We start from the raw sequence: 22999 nt of genomic DNA, 5'->3' as shown, positions 1-22999 counted from the left end.
TGATTTCAGAAGGATCATTTTTCACTAACAATAAAATTTTCTCATTAAAAGTAAAATTTTCAGACAATAGAAATATACAGGTGAACAAATTAAAACTGAACTGAACCCAAATTGCAATATCACCTTTGATGCACTTATTATGGCTACTTCTACAAGAGCCACTAATCAGCTGTGTATGTTACTACCGTTACCTACTGTTATCAGTGGCAAACTGTTCATCGTTCATGAGCACTCGAGCACAAAAGTGCATTGCTGTGCAGAGTGAAAACTTCAAAAATCTTTCACAAAACTATGCTAAATATAGAAAAAGGAAAAGGCAATTCCTTTGCTAATATAAATACAGAAATTGACTTAATTTATGTTTTCATTTCATTTAAAAAATGTTTGATGTTTTAATTGTGTTTACATTCATAAAATGTTACACTATAGCCTGTAGTGGTTGGGTTTTAAGTTTTGTCACCTATTAAACTATTTCTTAGCTAATGTCTACAGAATGCCATTTTATGTATTTACTTTTTGCAACAATGAAAAATTTTAAAAATTAAACATGAAAAGATGTTTTTACAATGTTACATGTTCAGGGAAAAATAATGCATTCAGCAGGGGAATGATGAACCAAGCTATAATTAATTACATATATTTATTAAAATTTAATCATGGAAACAAAATGCATTACAAGGTTACAGAATAAAACATTAATGTTATAGAAAAGTAGAATAAAGAACAATTATAGTTTTGGTTCCAGTGTAGCATAAGTTAGACTTAAGTTACATCATAACAATAATAATGAGTATATGTAATTATATAGTATAATTAATAATAATAAACAAGAAAAAACTGCAAAATTAAAAAAAATAAATAACTAGAAACACAAAAATCAACAAAGTCAGTATAAGAGGCCATATTAAACACAAGCTGTAAGAAAATTCAACACGGGGAGCATAAAAACAATGCCACTATTTAGAACAATTTAAATATTATCTGCAATAATTAATTGTATAGACAATCTTCAAAGATAAATTGCAATTAATGGTAATAAATAAATTATTTCACATGATTCGATGGATTATCTTTTTGATAACATCTTTGTATGAATGGTAGAGTAGATCCTTCATTATAGGCCATTTGAAAGCTACCCTGTTGTTGGCACCATTATGCTTATTTCTCAACTACGAACAGTGACTGCAGGATCTTATCAAGTGTTAGGGGGTGTTTGTCATAATATATGACTACCCAATCACCAGGCTGTACAGATGTAGTTCCTGTAAACCCCAAAATATGTACAATATATTCTATTAGTAAAAAATCTTACCATTAATAACAAAATTAATCTACAGCAAACTTATATCAATACATATCAGTAAAAATGTAGAATTTTATATTATTTCAAACATAGAAAACTTCCTAGCAATTATTAAAAAAATGTATCTTTTTCTAATTCAGGGTGTCCAGTGCATGCATTTTTCCTGACTTGCAGTCAGGCCAACTTTATAATTGAGTCAAATAATTTAGAGTGTTCTGCAAGTGCAATTTTCTCTCAGTTTTGGGAACACCACCCTACTAATTATAATTTTATTTTTTATCATCTTGAAACTGCAGTATAAAACAAAACTTAAGAAAGACATTTCAGCAAAAGCTACATCAATGAGTACATTATACTTTGAGAAGCATTAAATAAAATGATAATTTGCAATGGTCTCCACAATATACAACTATTATTCATTTTTCAAGTCACTGAAAAATTCACATACAACTAGTGTTTTTCATGGAATTCATGAATGCTGGACACCCTGTAATTTAAAGAACACAATACCATTAAATATTCTTACCTTCCTTGTTTAATGTATTATCTATTGGAATACAGGCATGGAAGAATGAATACATATTATTTTTATCTTCCTTGGAACCTAGTAGATATACTTCTCTTGTATAATATCCAGATCATCCAAGAATCAAAACTTCACAGAAATGAATGGCCAGATTTTTGTTGAATACAATGAACCTGTACGGTGTCTTATTTGAATGAAATCCCCTCTTTTTCAATTTTTTGGATGTTTTCATTTACTTTCATTGAGAATACTAAAAACAGGGTAGTTTTCTTTTAAAACCTGGACCAAAGACTGACAGTTTGCCATTTCATATCTCTGGGAAAAAATTTATCTATATTTATTTAAATATAACTCTACTACTACAATTAAAGATGTCCCACTTAGTTGGACAACACATAAATTGAAATGATGGGTAGTTATTAAACGTGCAAGGAAATCTTTCAAATAAATCTAAAAATACTAGCTGCAGATGAATCCAAGTAGCTACTGGTCCATAATGTAGATTTTTAAAGTAACCAGTTACAATATGCAAGAATACTTGTTACTCATTTGTACGTACTATTTCCATTAGTTATTTTATGGCTGTATTGGCAAATTCAAATACCTTCATAGAACAAAAATGTGTTCAGGCATTTTTTCTAGTAGTCCTACCAAACCTCATAATGAGCAATTAATGTTTTCTTTTCTCATTTTCTTAGTAAATTTAGATCTCGTTTGATTTTTAATGGGTTTTATCATTTCTTATTTGACACCCCTGTTTCCATCAAATTCTCATTGTTTTAGAACCTTATTTTACACTACACATATTTTTCTGAGTAAACATCATGTAATGTTTTCTGAACAGCATAATTCCTTCAAAAGATCATCCGGTTTTCTTGCTGCTACTATTTTAAAGAAGCACGTTTTCATACTTAATGTAATATAAGCATGTATATCATTTATACTACATTAACTATGAAAATGTGCATCTTTAAAATAGTAGCAGCAAAAAACCAGATGATCTTTTGAAGTAGATAAGCTGTTCAAACACATATATATCATTTTGAAATTTTACACTATACAATCCAAAAAGGACAACCTGGAGAACATTGTATAATTTATTTTTTTATGTATTTCTGGTGCAAATTTTTCAGTCTCGCATAGATATCTCTTCTGCTTAACTGCTTTTTTATACATGATCTGGTCATTAATGAATCTTTGTTTGTTCAGCAACAGAGAAGCATGCCCGTTTTGTTTGCTACAAGCCTTTTATACTGAAAAAATTGTTTACTTTCATTTAAAGATTCATATTTCTTCAAAACCTTTTCAGATAAAATTTTGTGATAAGCTTATATTTCTTTGTCCAACTACTGCAGAGTATCATTTGAACTAAGTTAATTAGAAGCCATTTCTCGAAATAGTTTTTTTTTTTTTTAATAACACTAAAAAATTTTTTATGCTCCCTAAAATAGTATTCAGCTTTAGATTTAGGAGTTAGATTGTTTGTATATCCTTCACCTTTATTTTCAAATCATTGGTAGAATTTCTTACACTGAAAGTGTTTCTTATATTATTCCTATTTGTTTCACATCTATTTTTTCCTCAGCTTTCTTCATTTTTCTAAACAAAGTACTGCCATCATACTTTGTTCTCTTCCTAGCAGATAATGTTTGACTTATTCTTATTACTTTTTTACCTTCAGTACTTTTAAAGGAAGTAGAGTTAATGTTGGATACTTGTATGTTTGATTGATGAAAATATCTCAGTCAGTGGTGGCGAACTATCACCTTGCAAAGAAGATTGAACCTTCTGTGAGTCTTTTCATTTATAACTTTGTAAGTTCACCTTCTATTACTTCTTCTTTGATCTTAATTCCTGTGATATCATTTTTATGCAGGCTTAGCAATTCCCTTTTCTTTTTTTTAAATGCAGTATCTTTCTTTTTATTTCTGTATTTGAATTGCTATTGGGAAATTTTTTATTTTAGCTTAACATTTCCTTTCAGCTTCTCATTTTTTTATCAGCTTATCTTCTGTAATTTTGCTTTTCATTTTTTGCATTTTTCTGAAACAAAAAACTTATATGAAAACCTAATGTAAGAAAATAAAACATTGCACATTTTTATGAAAACTGGCATTTTAATTTGTACAGATAGATTTAAAATGCTTTTACAGTAAGGCAAATTAAAAACTTGGCTACTTAAGTTTCTCAACATAACCTCACTACAGCCTACCAAGTAGCAACCACAGTACAAAAATATTGTCTGGTAAATAGAAATGCTATTGTTTGTCATGATATATAAATACTCTATCTCCATGGAATTTGTATCATATATGATTTTAAACAGCATTTTGTTGAATTTCTATGAAGATAAGTAATTGAATTAAAATCTTTAGTACTGCTAATAAATTACAATGAAGATTATGAATATCATAAGACGGAAGGGCATCTGACTGAGGAACAAGAATGCAGAAAAGAGGCGAATAGTAGAAGAATGGGAACAGCACCGCCAGATGCTCAACAAACAGATCAATTTGAAAAGATTATGATGGGATGTACTGTTCCTTTACTAGTAAATTCAGGAAATGTAGGAACTTTATTTTAATTCTAGCCATGTAAAAGAAAAATGGTAACTGATGTACATCAAAGAGAAGTTTGGACATGACACTGAATAAATATCAATTACTGAATCGACACAGAGAAGTTAATGTCATCATCGAGCCAATGCTCTACATGCAGTTGATACTAGTAATGAGCTAAAAGACTGGTAATGAGATGCAGAAGACTTAAAATGCAAGAAGTACTATATCACTTGCCAGAAAATAAAAAACACATTGTGGCTTTACAGAAAACAATTATTTGATACAAATGAGATCTAATTTTAAACGAGGAAAATTATTCTTGTACACTAGCGATCAATATTTGAATTCATAGAATTTTTTAATGTACTGTGCTATATATATATTGCCTTCAACTACCCAACAGGTCCTGCAGATAGATTGAATTTGTACAGAAAAATTTTTTTATATACTTTTTTCTGCTTTTTTTCCTGAAATTTAATGTAAATTATGGATTCCATTGTTTAATGCACGAGAAAGTTGTAGGGCTTCAGAATTGTTATAAAAAGATATGCAATTAGTGTACATCAATCTCTTGGTTATAACATCACTCTACAATTGTCAATATGCAATGTAAATATCAATACACATGGGAGTGATGGTAGGTTATGGACTCTCAAACACATGAAACTAGCCATCGATCTAAAATTTAACACATTCTTAAAGAAATAAAACTAAATATGCTAAAGTTAATTAAAATCACTTACCAATATTGATATCTTGATTCTCTCAAATGCATAATGACGAGTAACAAAAATATTCTTCAAAAAATATACTGTAAACTTTTTTTCACTTTTGAACAAACATGGTCACACAACTTTTTTCACACACAGGATCTGTACCTAATCTACATCATGGGAGCAGTCATGAGGAATACTTCAGAGCCACCTACCACTGCTTAACACGAACAATTCCAAAGTGCCAGTTATGAATTTTCACACTCAACAACTACCAATTAACACTATAAATTTCTTGACATTGTGCAATATGATTTGTTCCCTCTCACAATTAACATATTATATTTGATAACAATTTATTCAAAAAAAAAGAAAACAGCTAAGGACTGCCAAAGGAATGACTTGTTTGATGTTGTAATTAGTATTATATACTAATTCAGTTAACGTAGTTTTAAATAACATACTGTTAATAATAAGGCAAAACAATGAATTTTTTAATTGTACAGTTATTTTAAAATATCACTTTTAAAACAAATTTAACTTTTAAATATCAATTTATTTGTACATGCAAATAAATTGAAGAAGATAGATCGTGATTCATTTTTTCACAGAAAACAAATCACGAAATAATCTTCTCATGTTAAGTACAAAAAAAAAATCCATTCTATGAACCTATTTATTCATAAGAAACAAAAAAGATTAATACACAAATTAACAGTGTGAAATAAAAACCCTATTGATGCATAAAACAGAATGTAATTTATCAATGAAAATTAATTTTTAATGATGATGGATGAATGTAATGAGCCATGATGGGTAAATTCTGTTTAGCATAAATCCACCTGAATAGAAGTTTGCAGAAACTCGTACTGATTATTTTAAAGTGATCTACTTTCACAACTCATTTAATCTGTGTTTTCTATTCAGGGGTATTCCATTTTAAATCAACAAATTTTCAAAACTTTTATTGCATCACTATTTTTTATTTTGATTATATTTAGTATATGATAACTACCCACCTTGTAGTAGCCAAAAAAATATTTTTTTATATTTAGAAAAAAAAAATGTTTCTTGACTAGTAGACTATTTTCTAACTTGCCATCAGGTAAAAACAGCCACTTTCATCACTTTTACCATGAAGTGTAACATTCTTATTTTACATCATACAGAGGGCAAAAAGAGCTTTTTGGAAAAAGTAAAAATGGAACTTCATCTTAGTGTACCCAAAATTCATTTTGTTACAAAACCAAATCTTGTAATGTTTAGTGAAGTTACGTTTACAAATTGTTTTTTTTTCAAATTTTGGGCCAAAAGTAAATAATGAAAAGCTTAGGGTAACAGGTTTGTTTTTCTTTTAACTCTTAGGTACTAGCAGTACTTATAAATAAAAAATTGAACCATTTCCAAGTGTTCTTCATTGAAAAATAGCCAACAAATTGTAAGATTGAAGATTGTGAAAATGTTTCATTTTGAGGCCCAAAAACCATATGTGGGACAGGTGGCAAAAAATCTGAAATGTTTACAGCAGTAAGTACCCTTTATGTACTTTAAAAACATATAAAATTTATTTTGTTACTCAAAAGGGATGACGAGTAATGAAGCCATCAAAACCGCTAAAAACACTGTTCCTTCTAATCGTGAACAATGTATCCAAAAAATTCAAAGCATGTATTTTTTCAGATAAAAATGTAGGCCTACTATTCAAAATATTTTGATATGCCTATAATGAGATAGCTTATATTCTAGTAGTTTGAGACTTAAAATATGACTCATACACATAAACTCATGTTTAAACACGAAAGTGAATAGACATGCATGGGCATGAATGTTTGCGTAATCCAAAATGTAAACATTGTAGAAGGTTCAGTTACTGTTTTGATTTCAATGTGGTATGTTGTATTGTTGGTAGTGTTAATACTGTGGTTAGGTAATTTATACTTGTTTATAATGTAATTTTATTAGCAGTGAACTTCTCTTTTATTTTTAATTTTATTAATTAGAGAAATTTTTATTTTAGCTGTAGAAAAACTAGGATAAGACAAAGTGAGGTGCAATTGGTAGTTTTATAAGTTATACTAACTGCATTGTTATTGTAAGATTCCTTGCATTTTATAAAAACAGATTATGGAGTGTTCCATTGGCATTTACACTGAAACAGTATGTCACAAATTGACTTACAATAGATCTTCAGTATTGCATGATATTTTAAAGTTTACTGAACAGCAAATAACACTGATTCCTTTAAGAAGTGGATATACTGAAACAAAAAATATCTGTACTTATCATAAAACAGAATATTTAGATAAATATTTTCATATTAATGGAAAATATTTCACTGACCCATTTAGCTGTCATACTAAACCGGTTAAGAAATCTTTTTGACACTTTCAACAAGCAAATAATTTAAAATTAATTCCGGATAGAGCATCATGTACAAAATCCTTAAACAAAATACAAAAACCACATGATACAGAAAGCGAATCGGATTGTCAAGATATATTTGAGACTCAATGTGTTACAGTAGAGTTGGTGAATAAAGCTTGTTCAGCACTTGGCATTTCCCCTGTTAAGGTTCAAAAATTATAGAGCAGCACAAAGGAATCAATTTTAAAAAATAAAGTTACAAAAATAGCCAAGTCAATTTCCAGTAAATTAAAAGATTCCTTCGATTTCCATAGAAGAAACCAGTTTAGTACAACAAAATTATACTGATTTGGGTAAGTAATATGAAGAATTAATCATTAAAATAAAGGATAAAAAGAAAAAGTCACAACAATCCAGGTAAAAATTAATATTTTAAGTTTATTACCAAGCAGCTGTAGCATTCAAAAAATTCAAAATTACTTTATTGTTAGTATTTAGCCTGTCAATCCAAACAATTAGTTAAAAAGAAGTGGAATTTTGCCCCAAATAGGCAAAAAACCCCCAGTCATGTAACTGATGAAAATGTTATTAAATGTGTCCAAGATGTGACCAGAATGATGAGTACAGCCGAATGATGCCAGGCAAGAAGGATTGTGTCTTTGTAAGAAAAGGTGACGAGAAGAAAATTAATATTCAAAAAAGGCTTATCTTATGTAACTTAAAAGAACTGTACACAGCCTTCAATTTAAAAATTGTTTTTTTTTCAAAATTTGCGATTTAAGACCTAAATTTAGTGTTTTGGCTGGTGGGTCAGGTACTCACTCTGTGAATGTGTCACCCACCAAAATGTAAAACTCACGTTATCTGCTCTAAAAATAAAACTGGATTGTAAAATTCTCCTTTCAATCGTGGTAAGTGATATAGAAAATAAAATGTGCATGCTGTCAGTGTGAAAAATGTCCAGGCATTAATGATTACTGCAAGAGAGCTGAGATAATTTTGACTCTGAAATTATCTTCAAACAGTGAGTTTCTATTGACTGTTGTGAACTAACTACTCAAATTCTTCCATTTCAAGAGTACTTAGATAAACTTACTGAAAATTTTAACAATCTAAAATGGTATCATATTGTAGCAAAGAAACAAGCTAATTTCCTCAATATTAAAAGGAAAAAGTTGTTGGAGGGTGAATGTATTGTAATCGGAGACTTGTCTCAAAATTTTCCTTTTGTGATACAGGTGAGGTCGTCATACCATTGGTCAAAAACAAACGCCAAAGTACACCCATTTCTCATATATTTAAAAAAAGAAGGAAAATTACAAAAACAAAGCTACTGTGTGATTAGTGAGTACTTGAAGCATAATAGTACATCATTCTTCTGCTTCCAAAAGTAAGTTATAGATAAAGTAAAAACACTGTTACCACAAATTAAACAATTTTTTTCATTTTTCTAATGGCTCCTCAGCCCAGTACAAAAACAAAATAAATTTTATAAATTTGTGCTATCATCAAGAAGATCTTGAAATAGCAGCTGAATGGCATTGATTTGCCTCATACCATGGAAAAGGACCATGTGATGGTACTGATGGAACTGTAAAAACGATTGTGACTAAGACAAGCCTTCAAAGAACAGTCAACAATCAAATTGTTACACCTTCTGAAATGTACAATCATTGCAAAGACAATACTAAAAATATAACATCTACTTTTTACTTTAATAAAGGTGTTCAAGAGACTGAAGAATACCTCAGTTCTCATTATCAGATATTCACAACAGTCCCAGAAACAATAATCTTTCACAGTTATGTTCCAAGCCAAGAAATGTATTCTGAAAATCTGGGCAACCTCTGAATCAGAAACATTTACATTACTATCGGTACACAAGGGCATTAGCGTTTCTGATTGTTTTATAAGTTTAGCAAAGCCAATACGTAAAAATTATGTTTGCTGCATATGCGATGGCAAGTAGTGATTAGGCAAAGTCAAAATACAAGAAAATGAAGATGAATATGGAATACACTTTTTCCATCTGCAGAGTACTCATATTTCATTCAAGAAATCACTGAGGGATAATCAAACAAGGGTTCAACTGGAAAATATTTTAAAGATTCTCACACCTTCAAAGCTTTTTCCATCAATTACTGGAAGAGGACACACCATTACACCAAAGGTGAATGAGTACTTAACAGTTCTACTCAATAAAAAAATGGCAGGAGCACTAAGTTATGTTATGTTTGTTATCAAAAAGTGCAAGATTTATGTATAACTTCCATTAGCAGAGGTAAAATAAGTTTAAAGTGAACTGAACAACTTGTTAATGTATTTGAATTATCATTTTGTAATTGATTATTTATTAATTATCAATTTATTCATTATAATGAGTTGTTTTAATTTTTATAATCTGAAAAAATATATAAAATCAGTATTTTTGGATATGTTGTTTATGGTTAGAAGGATCAGTGTTTTTGCAGTTTTGTTGGCTTCATTATTCGTCAACCCCTTTTGAGTAACAAAATAAATTTTAAAAGTACATAAAAAGTACTTATTGCTATAAACATTTCAGATTTTTGCCACCTATCTATCCCACACGTGGTTTTTGGGCTAAAAAAATTAAATATTTTCAAAATCTTACAATTTGGCAACCATTTTTCTAATGAAGGACACTTGGTAAGAATCCATTTTTTTTTTTTATTTATAAAAACTACTAGTACCTAAGAGTTAAAAGTTAAAAAATAGGTTTGTTACCTTAAGGCCTTCATTACTTATTTTGGACGCAAAATTTGTAAAAATAGCTTCAGTAAACATTACAAGATTTGGTTATGTAACAAAATTAATTTTGAGTACGTTAAGATGAAGTTCCATCTTTACCCTTTCCAAAAAGCACTTATCGACCCTCTGTACGATGTAAAATAAGAATGCTACAGCTCATGGAAAAAGTAACAAAAATGGCTGTTTTTACCTGTTGGCAAGTTAGAAAATAGTGTATTACTCAAGAAAATTTTTTTTTTAAATATAAAAAAATATTTTTTGGCCACTAAAAGGTGGGTAGTTATATAACAAATATCATCATCAAAAATAGTGATACACTTACAATTTGTTGAATTAAAATGGAATATCCCTTCAACTGCAGGCTAGAATTATGCATTGTACTGTATAATTATACATATTTAATTATTAAATTAAGATTTAATACCTGAAAATCTGTATTTTAAAATTATGTGTAATAAATTAATTCAGCGATTGCAGTATAGTATCTTATATATTTGAACAATAAACAAACATCAATACTTTCTGTATAACTTAAAAAAAATGTTAATATATAATTAATGAATTTATACAGTGCAAATGTCTGAGGCATTAAAAATTAAAATCGTTAAAAAAAGGTGGCCCAAATTACAAACCTACAAATTGGGTGTTTTAGTTTAACCAATTTCCAATTAAACATCATACACACACAATACCTAGTTAAATTTAACATCTACTTTGGAAAAGACAATAATCAGTTAGTTAACATGCTGTTAAATTCAACTTAGGTCCCAGGCTCGAAACCAATCACGCCTGGCATTTTCACACACGCTACAAATCAATTATCTCATTCTCAGAAGCAATATCTAACAGTGGTCCCTGAGGTTAAACAGAAAAAAAATTCAACTTTGGTAATTCAAACTGCAGGTAGAGATGTGCAAAACAAATTGTATTTTTTTTTTTTAATTAATACTACTTCCTAATTAAAAAAGTAATATCTATCAATCTCATAAACTAGGTAACAAAAATTAACGGATGTAAAAAAAATTATTTCACGAATGAATCAAATAACTATAAACATCCTCGTACAGTAAGTACATAACCTAAAATTATATCAGCTGAGTAACTCAAATACTCCTAACCTGAAATCATAAGGTTTTTCATAACGGCTAATGATAAAACTCGGCAAGTGTATATAAAAATAGAGTTATGTCAACAATCCTGAAACACATTTTCTCAGTGAAAATGATCCGAAGGTTAAATCTAAATTGGCTTACAAAGGACATTTTTATTTGTGGATAAAAATGTCAAATTCACCAGTAAACAAATTAAAATTGAGAAAATGAAATAACAGCGCACATATCTTACCAAGAAACTGTTCAACAGAATATATCCAATCTCCAAGAAAAGAAAACATTTTTTGAAATTAATTGCATGATAAAGACAAAAGGTAAAATTAGACTTTACTGAAAAGTTATTCGCTAAAACCCAAACTAAATTTTTATTCTGCTACGATTAAATATCAGTTTGGGCTTTCATAATGAAATAAAATAAACTGGTTCAGTCTCACAAGCAGCATAGACAACAAACTGAAAAAATTGAGCGCTACTGTTCTCGGTAGACAGTCGTTAGATAACAAAAACACTACGTCACTGAGATTCAGTCTGAACAGATCGACAGAAAAAAATCGTATCGTGTATTACGAATATAAGACGTTTTTTTACAATTCATAGAAATTTTTTTCCGACCCATAATAACTAATGTTTTATAATCCACACAGTTAATCGTAATTCTAACCTGAATTTAAGTTGTTCAAATTATATGACTAATTTGTAACATTATATGGAGTATTATATATTATTTGTAATTCTTGGTCAGAAGGTTTTAGAAAAAATTATTGAGTAATAATTTTCCCGCAGAAACTTGTCCCATATATATATATTTTTTTTAATGGTATCTATTTTTAAGTAACAGTTTGTTTTGTTTGTTTAGTATCTTCCGTCATATACTGTGAAAATTTAAAAGTTTAAAATTTGAAGGTTATACAAAAAGATAAAATTAGACTTTAAAATCAGTAGTATATTTTATTCAAATAGTAGTTCATTCTTGTTTGTCAAACACTGGAAGTCTGCTTGTATTTCACTTGTTCCAAATTGTATAAGTCAGTTTGTTTCATTCTTGTTTATTATTTACAGAGAAACCAGAATCAAAAGTAAGTGATAACGGTTAATTTAAAGATTTGTTTTACCTGTGTTTTTTCAGGTGTTTGATAAATTTGTATTTCAAAAATTGAATCGGTTTCTTGACTTTTTTAAATGAAGATGTGTACAGCAAAGCATCATTCATTTGTTTACTATTACAGTGCATCGGAAGAACACAATGTCACATTTTCACTTTTTTACACTATAAAACATTTTAAAATAAGATAATTTTTTGTATTTCTTTTTGAATTTCTGAGTTTAGAAAAATCATTTCGCGTACACTGTCATGTGAAATTATGTTATTTAGACAGATTCTAAAAGTTACCTACATATGAAAAACCAAAATTTGTTTAAATCGAAAATAAATGAACTTAGGGGTTTCTAGCTTTCCTCTGAAGTATTATCTGAAAGGTAATTACTGGAGGCTAAATAGGAAAAAAAGGGTTAGAAAGGATTTTCTACCTGTATGATATGGTGTGAAACAATTTTATTATGTTATAATCATGGACTTATGTTATATGACAATTTGGATTAAGTCAACATTTTATTACAATTAAAAACATTTTTTTATAAGTCATTTTATTGATATAAAAGTTTCATAACATTACAAATGGAATATTATATTTTTTTAATTCAATAAAAAATTTTAAATTATTAAAAGTTGAACTATACAAAACATAATCTGTTTTAAAGTATGATAACTTAAATTTTTTTAAATATATTAAACGGGCCTAAAAATGAAATAATATTTTATCAAACTTGTTAATCACTGTCAGACTACTGAAGTCACTTTCGTTTAGTAAAATGGATGGCATTCTGTGGGTATAAACTGTAATAATGATAGTATGTCCTTAAGCTTTAGTGCAGGAATTGGTTTGCTTATATTTCTAATTAATTTTAAGGGTTCTGAAGATAATTCTAACTGTTCATCTTGTCTTTTACTTCTTACAAAATTGATTTCACTGAATATTTCATGTTCATTCAATGTTTTTCTTTACATACAACTTTGCAATGATTTGTCATCGAACCTTTACATGGGTACATAGTGACAATAAAAGTGGTTCTTTATTAATGTCTTTTTCTATAAACAAGGGAATTTCATTTAACATGATTATGTTTGACTTGCCAACATTTTGATAATGATATTTAAAATTTTTAAAATCATTGATTTTGATATTAAATACTGTGTATTTAGCAGAGCAGTTGCAAACAAATTGTTGCCAATCCCAGGATGTCAGAATTGTAAGTTTTGTCTTCTTTTTTTTTCAGTTTGAACATGAATGTTATATGCTTCCATATGAATGTGGCCCTTTGATAATTTTTTTAAATTTATTTCTTTGATTTGTGAAGTATGTAAAATAATTACATGATTATCAAAATATTTTTATTTTACCCGTAGCAATTGTCAGACCATATATTAATTACATATATATCAGAATTCGGTATATTGTCAACTCACTTCAAAATTCCTGATGCAATTTCATTTCCACCTCCACCCACTTTTTGCCTTAACCGATATAATGAAAAATGCTTTTCCATTTGCATTATCATACAACGTATAGTTAAATGTCCATAACTTACATTTATAAAATGTTATAGTGTTAGTTAGAACTGGGGTCGGCAAACATATCTGCAAATTTGCAGTAAGTACTTTAATGTTTGAATTTAGTTTTTCAGCTTCTATATCTAGAGTTTTTTTTTGGTATCTTAAGGCAGACTGAAGTACGAGGTGCGACAATAAAGTAATGAGACTGATTTTTCTTTGCAAGATGTGGCAACCCTGCAGCTTGCGTAGGCACACCATCTTTGACCTTGGTCTATAAGCTACTTCTAGTCCAAGCGGCACATTGATGCAACTGCTCAGTCGTGAGTTGTGGTGTAATAAGTGAACACGTGTTTGTGTCTCTCATCACAGAAATGAAACCGCAAAATATTGCACAACAGTATACCATTTCTTTTTGCGTTAAATCAGGTGAAAACGTGACGACAACTTACGGTAAGCTTCAGAAGGCTTTTGGAGAGGAGGTTATGTCAAGAGCTCAAGTTTTTCGGTGGCATAAAATTTTTAGTGAAGGCAGAACAAATGTTGAAGATGAAGACCGCAGTAGACGACCATCAACCTCACGAACAGATGTCAACTTGACCAGGGTGCGTGAAATCGTACGATCTGATCGAAGATTATCCGTGAAAATGATTGCAGAAGAACTCATCGATCGAGAAACGGTTCGTCTGATATTAACTGAAGATCTTGGTATGAGAAAGATTTATGCAAAAATGGTCCCCAAAAATCTCACACAACAACAGATAGAAACACGGAAAAATGTGGCAGCCAATCTGTTAGAGCAAACGGAAATCAATCCAGATTTGTTGAGCCGTGTTATCACTGGTGATGAAGGTTGGTTTTTTCAATACGATCCAGAGACAAAACGCCAAAGTTCGCAATGATGCTCAAAGGGATCACCCAGACCAAAAAAAGCTCGCATGTCAAAGTCAAAAGTGAAATGCATGCTTTTGTGCTTCTTCGATTCCAAGGGAATTGTTCATAGAGTGGGTGCCTCCTGGACAAACAGTTAACCGATATTTCTACAAAGAAATTTTAGAAAGACTTTGTAAACGAGTTCTTCGTGTCCGTGCCAACATTGCTGATAATTGGATTCTGCATCATGATAATGCGCCATCCCATACTGCTCTGTCAGTACAGCAATTTTTAACCTCAAAATAAATTTCAGTACTACCACAGCCACCTTATTCACCAGATATCGCTCCGTGCGACTTTTTTCTATTTCCAAGAGTCAAAATGGCGGTCAAGGGACACCATTTTCAAACAACACGATGTCCAAAAAGCTGTGACGAGGATATTACAAAAGATGAGTTCCAGAAATATTACCATCAATGCCAGAAGCGCTGGAATAAGTGTGTGCAATCAGATGCGAACTACTTTGAAGGAGAGAACACTAAACATGACTAAAACGGTAAGCAACATTTTTTTCACATCAGTCTCATTACTTTATTGTCGCACCTCATATGCAAATCATGTTTTGTTCTTAGAAGTTTCTTTTTTCCAAGGAGATTATACCACAAATTTTTGCAGAGTAAGAATCACAATCATCACACTTGTCGGAATCTGAAATCCTAAAAGATAATTAAATTTTGTGTTGAAAATTTGTGAATATAACCATTTCTTCGCTACATTTTTAGATGGTATATTGTAACTATAATTGATGCATTGTTTCTATATTTAGATTTGGATTTAAATATTTCCTTTCGGTTTTATCACATGAAAAGTGACTGTTACAGCTAGGAAAAGATGCAATATGTTGCATATAACCTTTGCAATTACATCATCTAGTGTTTTGGTGATAAGAACATGCTTTCCCCTTTGATCAGTTTTTATTAATCCTACTGTTTCTTCATTTTTTTAAATATTGAAATGGACAATGCATTTAGAAACATGACATGCTCTAACAAAATTATAATTTATATGAAAATCATAAACTAAAGATTTCTCTCCTTTATTGTCACCTCTACTTCTGCTTTGTTCTTTGTGTTTCACTTGTAAGCAAGATCTTATGTATTATCTTTTCATATCATGATTTTTGTTAGAATCTCAATACATTTAAAAAATGCTCATTCTACTATCATCAGAAATTATTTCCTTTCATTTCATCCTGCAAGAACAGGGTAGTTTAACAATTCTTGCAGCCACATTCTTTCCTCTTAGGCTCATGTATTCTTCTCCAGCTAAATGTTTCAAGTAATGCTTATTGCTTTTCCATTTATCAGGGTGTCTTACTCATTTCCTACCTATCTGTGTAATATCTGTTTTAACAACAGAAGGTTATTCACAACCTTGCTTTTTCTTTTCTCTTGGGAATTTCCTTAGTCATCAGTATTTGTGGAAGAAACTGAATCTGTTGTTGGGACATAATCATTATTTTCTGAAGTGTCATCTTTCTTTCTTTCTTTTTCCTGTTTAGCCTCCGGTAACTACCGTTTAGATAATTCTTCAGAGGATAATGAGGATGATATGTATGAGTGTAAATGAAGTGTTAGTCTTGTACATTCTCAGTTCGACCATTCCTGAGATGTGTGGTTAATTGAAACCCAACCACCAAAGAACACCGGTATCCATGATCTAGTATTCAAATCCGTATAAAAATATCTGGCTTTACTAGGACTTGAACGCTGTAACTCTCGACTTCCAAATCAGCTGATTTGGGAAGACGCATTAACCACCAGACCAACCCGGTGGGTACTGAAGTGTCATCTGCTTCACTAGAACTTAACTGAAAGTATTCTTGGAACACTTTAAAGTCAGAAGAAGCTTCATTTCTAGTGTTAGTTAGATCTTCAACTTTCAAAATGTATTTGGAACATGTTGGTTCTTCAGTTGTTGATACATTATCAGTTTCATTTTCACTCTGCTGCTGATGACTGTTTTTTGTAAGTAATAACCATATCTTGATAGCAGTTGAATTTATTAATTACTAAATCTAGAAAAATCTTCAACCAAGAATAATCCTCAATATTCTTAATAATAATTGTACAATTTTGATAATACATTACGTTATAGTATTACAGTGTTGGTGGATACTATATAAATGGCATCTCATATGATCTTAAGAAAAAAATTTTATTGCATTGCCTAACAGTGACAAGAAATTACAACTAAAAATAAGATCAACATCTACCTATACTAGATGGGAAGGCCCACAACTCCATTGTCAAAGCAAGAGCAACCAGTAGTAAAGCAAAACGTGAGTTGCATTAGCTCTTTATACAACAATTCTGGCAGACCGCTGTAAATGCTGTATAAATATCCTTTATCTTAAATATTTTTAAAGTAAGTCTAGTTTAGTAACTAAATCATTGATTGGCAACACAAACAATAATAAAATATTATTTTGTTGTTGAAATTATTAATCTACTAGCTTTTACCTGCGGCTTCACTCACGGTGAACCTTTAAACGAAATACACGAGCAGCTATGTTATGTCGATCAGTGGCTTTTTGCCCGGGCATTAGCTCTTTAGGTACATCCTGCCCCGAAGGATTACAGGTAAAAGTTACAAAGTGGTCAGGCCTGCCGTAAGTTTGTACATAAGCGAAAGCATCTTGAGTGTATTCATGCAGATAACGGGGACTGTTCACAAAAGTAGAAGGCAGAATAACAATCTTGCCTGTGTCGTTAGGTCTAATATTACCATCTGCGCTAATCGCATCTTATAGATGAATGTAATTTTCAGCTCGTAATTTTGTCTGGTTTATAGAAATGTAATGAAGGCGTTCGTTCTCTACTTTAATATACATATCTACCAAGAATTGATGAAAGAGTTACCTTGACCGCAAAAGGAGATTGAAGTCATGCTCTCGAAGCATCATGTGATACGCATAAAAATTCATGCAGGAAATTTTTAATTGGGAACTGGCTGTCTTGTTGTTGGATTAATGACTGGAATATTGAAATGATATCTGGTTCACCTTTACTGAAAATTAATGGGTGCTGCAAAGCATCATAAAATTTATGAGTATCGGCTAAGCGTTTCAGCTTATTATCATGTCCCCATAACACTATGTCTCATGGAGAGCATGGGTCACCAGTAACCAAAACAGCAACTTCATTGATCATCAGCCCATTATAACGCCTCTCATGTTCGCCATGTGGAGTCCGATCAGCATGAATGACCACTATGTAATTATCTGGAGACCAGTTTTCTATTGCACTTTTAAAGGTATTTACCAAAAAATTGTGGCTGTGTAACATTCGTGGAATTTTCAATAATGTATCTCTTTCGGCTCCTTCAATATACTGACAACGACGGTTTCCTTCATTTTCTTCATCACCCATAAAATACACCTGCAAAAATTTATGCTGTTCATTATCTGCTGGAAAAAGTGATCCAATTTGATGATATATCTGTCCTTGTACAGTAAAAGTTGGTGAAAATCCAGGCATTCTTATCACTTTATCTACTCTAAAGGATGTCATTTTGAAGCAAGAGTTATACTTTCTGATTTTACTTAAAAATTGCTTCGACCCATCTGTAACACTTAAATATAGAGTTTTCAAAGTCTCCTCTAGTTCACCATGTAAAGGAAGTGAAACTTTACCACTGGAACAGCACATTCCAGCAGTTTCATCTTTCCATTTCAAAGCATCGCAATGCTGACATTTTCTATTCATTGAGCCAATACCAATTAAAGAATGCTTATGGTATTCAAGTGAAGGATCATATTGAAATCCAGAATTATTAAATACAGACCAATTATTATGCATGAAATTTTGACGGCGCGTGATTTGCATTTCTGCATGAACGATTCTTCTCGCCTGCGATTGTTCTGTAGTTTCTCTCGCTCTTATAGCTGCCTGCTGTTCAGCTTGTCTTTCTAAACAAATTTGTGTTTGAATTGGCGTTTCAGCTGCTCTTAAGGTAGCTTGGCATTCAGCTTGCTCATCTAACCTTTCTTGTCTCTGAGAAGTTGTTTCACCAGCCCTCAAAGCACATTGTTGCCTCGCTTGTTGTCATCTTAGTTCTGCGTGAGCGGGTTAGTGACAGGTTAGATTTGCGCTTCTTAGGCATTTTAGGATAAAAACAGAGTAAAAACTGAAAAGAAGTAAAACAATAAACAGGCACCTAACCTCAAAAACTGGAAAAGTTTTATTATTGCTTAGAAGTGACAGAAGAATAACAATAAATATAGAAGAATTCGAAACAGCAGAAGCACTATACTCAATTGAATAGTGACTTGACCATCGGTATTACAGTGTTGGATTGGCACATTATTTCATGTACTTACTGGAACGCCAGATGGCGTTGAATTTGGTCAAATTTTTTGTTGGACGATCATACTTACCAGTCTAAGGTTTTTACCCTCCTGAAAAAATATTGTTCTTTTTTTACTAAAAAGTGTCCTATGTCCTTCGGAATACCTTTGAGAATATGTGTACGAAGTTTCACGATGATCGGTTGAGTAGTTTCTGCAAGAAAGCGTAACAAACAAACAAACTCGCATTCACATTTATAATATTAGTAAGGATAATTGTTTGGGTTTATTTCTCTTAAGGCATCAATGTTAATTAACTATATCTTAAAATGGATTGATTAAAAAATTTTAAAAGCATACATATAATAAAATTAAAAATATTTCCTTAAGTAAAGTCCTTGAAATTTAAATTATACAGGCGATAGATTCTTGAAGACTATTATTAGTATAAAAAAATAATTACCATCATTCCTAATTGTCATCTATACTTGGTCATCTCCTAAAACTATTGACATTATTCTATGTCCTCGTGATGTTGTTTATTTTCCTTGATTTAATTCATCATTAATAAGAAAAATAGTTTATAAAAATACCTAATACACTAATGTTCCAGTACTGAAAATAGGTACTAAATTTAAACACGCAGTACTTTTATTATTGCAATTTAATGCACTCAAAAAAGCGTTCTAAATCCAATTGCCATGAAAAAAACCGAATCAATTTGTAAATAAAGTACATAATTATTTTGTTATAAAAAGTAGGTGTGTTCAAACATGTTATGGACGGAGTAGTTAAAATATAACAATATAAACAAAATATGACCCATTAATTAATCATTAGTTAGAGCTATGTGGAAGAGTTATGAAGAACGTTGTGGACTTGGTACTTTCTTCTTTTTTTTTAACCTCTGAAACCACTGTTAGGTATTGCTTCAGAGGATGAGATGAATGATCTAGTGTGTGTGAAAATGCCATGCCTGACTGGGATTCGAAACCAGGACCTCCGGATGAAAGGCTAAGACACTACCACTCACGCCACAGAGGCCAGTGTGGACTTGATACATACTGTCCTATAGAAGCACAAAACACTTATGTGCACATAGTGCTATGAAATCAGTTTTTGCCAAACTCCCAAAACACTGTATACACTTAGTGTAATAAAATGTCATTCAGTTAAAAGCCCAGAACAGTCAGTGCTTATGATGTTGTTTACCCCATAATGGATGTGGATAGATATAGATTTAATAACAACTATTTCATTTATTAAGAATAGGGCACAGTGCTCTATACCAGGGCTTCTTAAACTGTGGGTCGCGACCCCCAGGGGGGTCGCGAGACTACTGAAAGGGAGTCGCAAAGATCTGATACTTTTCAATCATTATAAATAAAATTTTAAAATTAGTATACACACTACGTACAAATATAAATACAAATAAAAATCATACAAAATACTATTGTAGTTTTATTATAACTATTTTTTGAAAAAAGTGGCAATGCAAAACTGTTATGTAGGGCCTATAAATGAAAATATGGAAGTAGCATTTAAAATAATAAATACAACGCGCTCCTCGATTTTCAACTGAACGTTCGACATTGATGTCTGGCCGCCGGCGTAAGTGTTTGCAAGATAACTTAGTGATTATAAGTACCCAGACGCCGCGTCGCCTTACACATACAATACGGAAGCATAATCAAGCTAGGCTAGGCGAATCGGCATATTATTTTTATAAAAGAATAATAAAAAAAATTAAATGAAAGCTTCTTTTTCGGCGTCTTTGTGATACGGTGCCTTTGTGCGCTACACACTTTGAACACGCCATGCGTCGGGGTTGATCTGATCGTAATTTGTTGTCATTGCACTGGTAAAGATTCGAGTGTAGTTATTTTTCTGTCTGTACTTCAGTTTGGACTCAGCTTTGTCTTCGTAGTGACATGTGTGTATTTACTGTGTAATTTTCAGTTGGTGTTTTTAATTATTACGTTAAAGTTCAACTACATTTTGTTTAATTATTTATTATTATTTAACCATCATGGATAAATGGCTAATTAAAATTCCAACTAATAAGTCTGCCACGCCGTCACAACCAAGTTGCAGTGCTTCAAATCCGACTTCTAGCAAAACAAAAAAAAGAAAATATGACGAATCATATTTGCAGTATGGCTTCACATGCTCTTCTCACAACAATGAAGAACAACCAGTGTGCTTAATTTGCAAAGTTTTGGCTGCAGAAAGCATGAAACCGTCAAAACTGCAACGACATTTGAATACTAAACATGCAACGTTATCAAAAAAGCCAATAGAATATTTTGAGCGTCTTTTGCAAACATTAAATAAAGAAAAGAACAGTTTGGAGAAGTATGTTACTTTGAATGATAAATATCTATTGGCATCGTATGAAGTTTCGTATTTGATAGCAAAAACGAAAAAGCCTTTTACTATTGGAGAGCAACTTTTACTACCTGCAGCTATAAGAATGTCTGAAATTGTTCATGGAAAACAGTATGCTGCTGAAATTAGTAAAATTCCATTATCAAATGACACTGTGTCCAAAAGAATTTCAGACATTAGCAATGATCAATTTCAACAGCTTCTTATGAGGCTTAAAGACAGCTCAAAGTTTGCAATACAACTGGACGAGTCGACAGACATTTCAAAAATGGCACAGTTGTTACTTTTTGTAAGATATATTTATGAGGGAAGCATTCATGAAGATATACTGTTTTGTCGTCCTCTGGAAGGTCATACTCGTGGAAAAGATATATATAAAAAAGTAAATGAGTTTTTTGAAAAAGAAGGATTAAATTGGAAAAATTGTGTTGGTGTGTGCACGGACGGTGCTGCAGCAATGACCGGACAAGATCTTGGTTTTACAGCATTTGTTAAAGCTGGAAATGATCATATTACATTTACACATTGTATGATTCACCGAGAGGCACTTGTTGTTAAAAAAATTGCACCAGAATTAAACACTGTGTTTTTTGATGCAGTCAAAATCATTAACTTTATTAAAAGTCGAGCACTTAATAGTCGATTGTTTAAAAATTTGTGCATTGATATGGATTCGGATTATACAAGTTTATTGTTACATGCTGAAGTTAGGTGGCTATCAAAAGGTCGAAGTTTGAAACGATTATTAACTTTAAAAGATGAAGTTCTTATATTTCTAACAGAGTAAAATTCTCATTTGGCCGATTATTTTCAAGATAATTTATGGCTTCTCAAGCTATGCTATTTGGCAGATATTTTTGATAAAATCAATGATATGAATTTATCAATGCAGGGAGTCTGCGTTAATATGTTTATGTTAAAAAATAAACTTGAGGCCTTTGTTAAAAAAATTCTTATATGGAAGAACAGAGTGGAAAGTGGATCGCTCGAAATGTTTCCATTTACTGACGAGTATATAATTAGTAACAATATTTCAAAAAAAGATACTCCTATAACAAAAATTATAGTTAATCATTTGAAGGATATGGAAGTTTACATGCATAGGTATTTTCCCAATGATATCGATACACAACAATGGATTTGCAATCCATTTTCAATTGAAATGGAAGAAATTAATTTTTTAAACTTAAAAGCACAAGAAGAATTTGCCGAATTAACAAGTGATACTACCTTGCGACTTAGATTTTCTCAAGTGCCTGTGCATGAATTTTGGATAGAAATCAAATCAGAATATCCCCTACTATCGGAAATGGCAATGAACAAATTACTGCCATTTTGTACAACATATTTATGTTAATCAGCCTTTTCCACATTAACTTACATAAAATCAAAATACCGTTCAACTTTAATAAACGTTGAAAATTTATTACGATC

At 31.0% G+C, this 22999-nt stretch overlaps 2 protein-coding genes and 1 long non-coding RNA gene across 4 annotated transcripts in view; 1 reads left to right on the top strand and 2 right to left on the bottom strand.

Annotated features, from left to right (window-relative positions):
• Positions 1 to 11837, bottom strand: part of LOC142330085 (DGAT1/2-independent enzyme synthesizing storage lipids) — a 108978-nt gene extending 97141 nt beyond the window's left edge. For both annotated transcript variants that reach the window (XM_075375144.1, XM_075375152.1), the window contains exon 1: positions 11581 to 11837. In XM_075375144.1, the coding sequence (XP_075231259.1) occupies positions 11581 to 11629 (49 nt within the window). In that variant the 5' untranslated portion in view covers positions 11630 to 11837. The remainder of the gene's footprint in view (positions 1 to 11580) is intronic.
• Positions 626 to 3307, bottom strand: LOC142330097 (uncharacterized). Its single transcript, XR_012757680.1, has 2 exons — positions 1830 to 3307; positions 626 to 1262 (listed from the first exon to the last, which is right to left on the bottom strand). It is a non-coding gene; the product is annotated as an uncharacterized LOC142330097 (long non-coding RNA).
• A 427-nt stretch (positions 11838 to 12264) lies between the features above and the next one.
• The window catches only part of sro (SDR family oxidoreductase shroud), a 36715-nt gene continuing 25980 nt past the window's right edge, over positions 12265 to 22999 (top strand). The window contains exon 1 of the mRNA XM_075375132.1: positions 12265 to 12424. The gene's annotated coding sequence lies outside the window, so the exon portion shown is untranslated. The remainder of the gene's footprint in view (positions 12425 to 22999) is intronic.

Source organism: Lycorma delicatula, chromosome 1 (assembly GCF_047948215.1).
Source record: "Lycorma delicatula isolate Av1 chromosome 1, ASM4794821v1, whole genome shotgun sequence".
In the NCBI taxonomy this organism is placed as follows: domain Eukaryota; kingdom Metazoa; phylum Arthropoda; class Insecta; order Hemiptera; family Fulgoridae; genus Lycorma; species Lycorma delicatula.
The sequence above is the reverse complement of the archived record's forward strand: the minus strand, read 5'-3'. Positions and strand labels throughout refer to the sequence as shown.